General features: G+C 35.9%; 1 protein-coding gene across 1 annotated transcript; it reads left to right on the top strand.

The window, feature by feature from the left end:
• The first annotated feature begins 601 nt into the window (after nt 1-601).
• On the top strand, nt 602-4013 carry LOC143920876 (protein mono-ADP-ribosyltransferase TIPARP-like). Its single transcript, XM_077443881.1, has 3 exons — nt 602-1040; nt 1144-1281; nt 2139-4013. The coding sequence occupies exons 2-3, from the start codon at nt 1256-1258 to the stop codon at nt 3394-3396; spliced, it is 1284 nt and encodes a 427-aa protein (XP_077300007.1). The 5' UTR covers nt 602-1040; nt 1144-1255; the 3' UTR covers nt 3397-4013.
• Nucleotides 4014-4361: the final 348 nt, after the last annotated feature.

The following is a 4361-nucleotide window of genomic DNA, read 5'->3' on the forward strand; positions in this document are numbered from 1 at the left end:
GTCCGCGTGGTGTAGTGGTGGCAGGTCAGGAGCTGGATGTTGACTGGTCTGCTGCTGTGTGTCGACGCTTGCTGCTGTGGGTCGACTGGCGTTGTTTGGGTTGTACCTCCTTTTATAGTGTTTCTGGAATCACCTGACCCATGGTGGTGGTTGTTGATGCGTAAGCGAGGAATTTGCTTTTGTCGATGGGGTGGACTTTTCTGGAACGATTGGCGCCGTTCCGCTCGATGTAGTTTAATGGCGGCGGCGTGTTTCGACCGTTTTGGTTCCGCTCGACTGGTAGGGGCGTTCCGCTTGAGTTTAATATAATGGCTGCAGGTGTGTTTCGTCTGGTTTTGTTCCGCTCGAGTGTGAGGGGTGGAACATTGAAGGAACTGGCGATTGATTCCAAGAAGTGCACGTGTTGTTTACGTGTGGTGAGTTCTGCGAGGAATGTGGTTTGTTGTTGTGGAATATTCTCGAATGTTTCGATGACGATGACGATGACGAGATTCCTACACTTCAAAGAACAAAGTTCACTGCTCCAAATATTTTTTGCTTATCTTATAAAACTCAGTAGCTGTAGATTTTATTTGTTCTTGTGCCATATGCACCGATACACACTGTATGCAGATACACACTGTATCAAGGGTAAACGGACTACTAGTCATAAGTGAATCAGTCACAGGACAACCGGTCGCTCTAGATCGGTCACACGTGATCACCCGTCACACTAAAACTCGTCACGAGAAATCTGGTTAACCGATTTTAGGGTGTGACCAGTTTTCTCGTGACCAGTTTCAGGGTGTGACCAGTTTTAGTGTGACGGGTGATCATGTGTGACCAATATAGAGTGACCGGTTCACATTTGACTAGTAATCACCGAACCGTATCAAGCCGTAGTCGATTTTTTGAACTTTTAATTTTAAATTGTTACCGTGTGTTGCTCTCTTTTTGAAAACGGGACATTTCGACGTCCCGAAGCTGGGCTTGGGGACAACGGGACAGGCTACCTAAAAACGGGACGGTCCCATTCAAAACGGGACGTATGGTCACTTTAGGTATGCCACTCTTTTAAAATACTTTTCCCTACACTAGTAATAATATTGTACGTATAACAACACACTCGATCTTTGATTTCATGTCTCGCTCTTACATATGTAGGTGTCTCGCTCGTCACGCTGCGCTAACTATGCATTTTGAACACTTGAGCTAAAATTACAGTCATAACATGGCGGGACTTCTCAACTATTGTTAACATCGCCTGCACTTCATCATGGGGAACTGTTGCAGTGTCGAACAGTAATTATTTCTAATTCATATTACCATCCATCCATATACATATTATACTTTATACGTACATCTGTACTTTCGTATGCAATGTCACATTCAATTTGACATGTATCACATTATGTACAAAAGTTTACAATGAAATTAGATCCAATGAAGCATAACACATATACACACTCCTCAATTTTTTTTTATCAATATTATTTATACTCATGTACATGTAGTTGCTTACCAATTTTAAACTTTTCCAATGTTTTCCAGTATTTTATGTGAGTCATTTCATAAGTCGCCGGCTATAATATGTTCAGGGTGGACTAAATGTCAAAGTAGGATTTGAGGAGGCACTAACTTGCTTTGTTAATGAATCAATTTTGATGATATTGCATACAATAAATATTCAATAAAGCCTCAATCATATCCCAATATCTCAAACCAGCAACTGTACATAACATTATTTCAAATAATGGACATGTCACTTAATAATAAATACTATTTGAACTCGATTCTGCTACATGAAATGTATATACTAAGGCTCAATTATATACATAGGTAATATACAGTTGGCCCACCGACAACACTGTCCCTAATAACACATACCCAATGTATCGAGCATGTGCCGTTTCGAATACATATGTACATATGTAAACATATCAGTAATTGGAAGATTGGATCATCGATAAAATATTTATTGACTATACTAAACCCCTACTCTGACATTTGGCGCATTCTATAGTTGATATCGTATCTTTTTAAGTTTATAAAACAAGTAAACATATCGCAAAAATGCGATAATAAATTGCATCTGAGTGATTTCACCAGTTTTTTTTTGTAACCTTTTGTTAATTAACAATTTTATTTGTTTTCCGTAGGGAAGATGATCCAAATATTCTGCCATACATCGTGCACACTGGTACTGTTGCCAATCATCATCAACAACGAAATATTGAAAATCGTCGACCGCTTACGACTATTAATCAACAACCGAGGCCTGTATTTGTCCAACGTCTAAGTCGTATTGATGGCAACGATGTTAATAATAGAAAGAAAAATGTCATTTCTATACAAAAACAAAATAATTACAACCGTCAACCATTGACTGTTAATCATCAACAACCGAGAGTTGAATCAAATCAACGAAAAAATCGTACCGATGTCGAAAATCAACAAAATATTGGCGTATGTCGGGGAAATGGTGCTATTCCAAAAGGGCGATCAAATATAGCTGCCTCGAGAAGACCAAATTCTACTGATAATCAACTAAAAACAACCACTAATCAAAATATACTAAACAGACCAGCAGCTATAGTGAACCAGATTCCACCGACTGTTAATCATCAACAACCGAGAGTTGAATCAAATCAACGAAAAAATCTTCGCAGTGTCGAAAATCAACAAAATATAGGCGCACGTCGTGGAAAGGGTGCTACTCCAAAAGAGTTAACAACCACTAATCAAAATATACTCAACAGACCAGCAGTTATAATGAACCAGATTCCACTGACTTTTAAAATTCTCGAGAATTTTATAAACTTTAGAAGTAATATTCCAGCAAATTACATTAAAAGTTGCAAGCAAAAATTGTTGGAAATTAGGCAAATCAAAGACTCATTCATGAGGACAACTCAGAAACATTTTAATGTCATTAATGTACAACAAGTTTTAAATCCTTATTTAACAGCTGCATTCATGCTTCGAAAGAAGGAGTATCAAATTCGTCATTTAAATTGTGAGGTGGAAGAAAGATTATTATTCCACGGCACTAAAAAGTGCTTTGTAAATCTTATAGCGAAAAATAATTTTAATTGGAGGTTGCACGGGAAATCCAGGGGGAACATATTTGGTCAAGGTGTGTCTTTCTCGCCAATTTCCAATTATTCAAGCAATTATTGCGATGAAAATGTTACCCGAAGATATATGTTTGTTTCATCTGTTCTCATTTGTTTGGAGTGTATCGGTAACATAAATATGAATTTCCCTCCAGCTGTCGATAAGGTGAGTCGTATCTTTTATGATACAAGTGTGAATGCAAAGAAAACTGTAGTAGTTAAATATAGAGACGACGATTTTTGTCCAAATTACATCATACATTTTGAGGGATATGCTGCGAAGAAAGATTCACAACAATGAAACAAGTTTTATGCGAGGAAATCAAATCTTCTATATTGAATACACTAGTAAATTAATTTTGTATGCATACATACCTATTTATATACTACATTGTGTATCTAAAGTAACAGCTGAACATAAATAAAAAGTACATCTTCCCAAAACTATCTTGATATTCCCAAATGATATCCACTGGTAATGAATATGTTCATTTGTAATATTGAATTTTGTATGCATGTACATACCTATTTACATACATTGTGTAAGTTAAAAAATAGAAAAATATTCTTCCAACTGTCATAAATATGTAATATTATACAAAATTTTATAATTAATTGCCAAATTTAGCTGAAAACCAAAAAATATGTAATTGGACTTACGCCACTTTAATTTGTAATTAAACTTTAAAAACATATGTAAATATAAATTTATATTTTAAGTTAAATGTAATTTTATAATGCGACAAATAAAAATTGAAAATAAAACTTGTGTATAGGGCCGCCAAGAGGGGGGGGGGGGAAGCTGGGGTTAAAGTTCCAGGGCCTGGACTACTTGAGGGGCCCCGTGTTGGGACTTTCGACTGATCGATATTGATATTTTATATATGTTTACATAAAAATACATATTTTTTATTAAATACTAAATGTTTATTATTTTTCCGATCTATGCATTCTTTGTGTCCATGTAAAATCGTACCTGTTATATTATACTTTCTTATTCGATTATTTAAAAAAAGCACCATTTAACATATAGGTGTTTTTCTTATAATTCCAGGGCCCGGGATTCCTCTCGGCCGCCCCGCTTGTGTATAAATCTTTTTCTTATTGATACTTATTTTTAAGATAGTAAATAGTCTAAACCTTTTTATATTTAAACGATTAATACTAGCTATAATATATTATTTAATCTTCATGTCTCGTGGGCATAGGCAAGTAAGGCAGAGCTTAGGGGCGGCAAACCAAAGAAGGAAAAATATAATTGTAAAT

The sequence above is a fragment of the Arctopsyche grandis genome, chromosome 13, assembly GCF_051622035.1.
Source record: "Arctopsyche grandis isolate Sample6627 chromosome 13, ASM5162203v2, whole genome shotgun sequence".
Taxonomy (NCBI): Eukaryota; Metazoa; Arthropoda; class Insecta; order Trichoptera; family Hydropsychidae; genus Arctopsyche; species Arctopsyche grandis.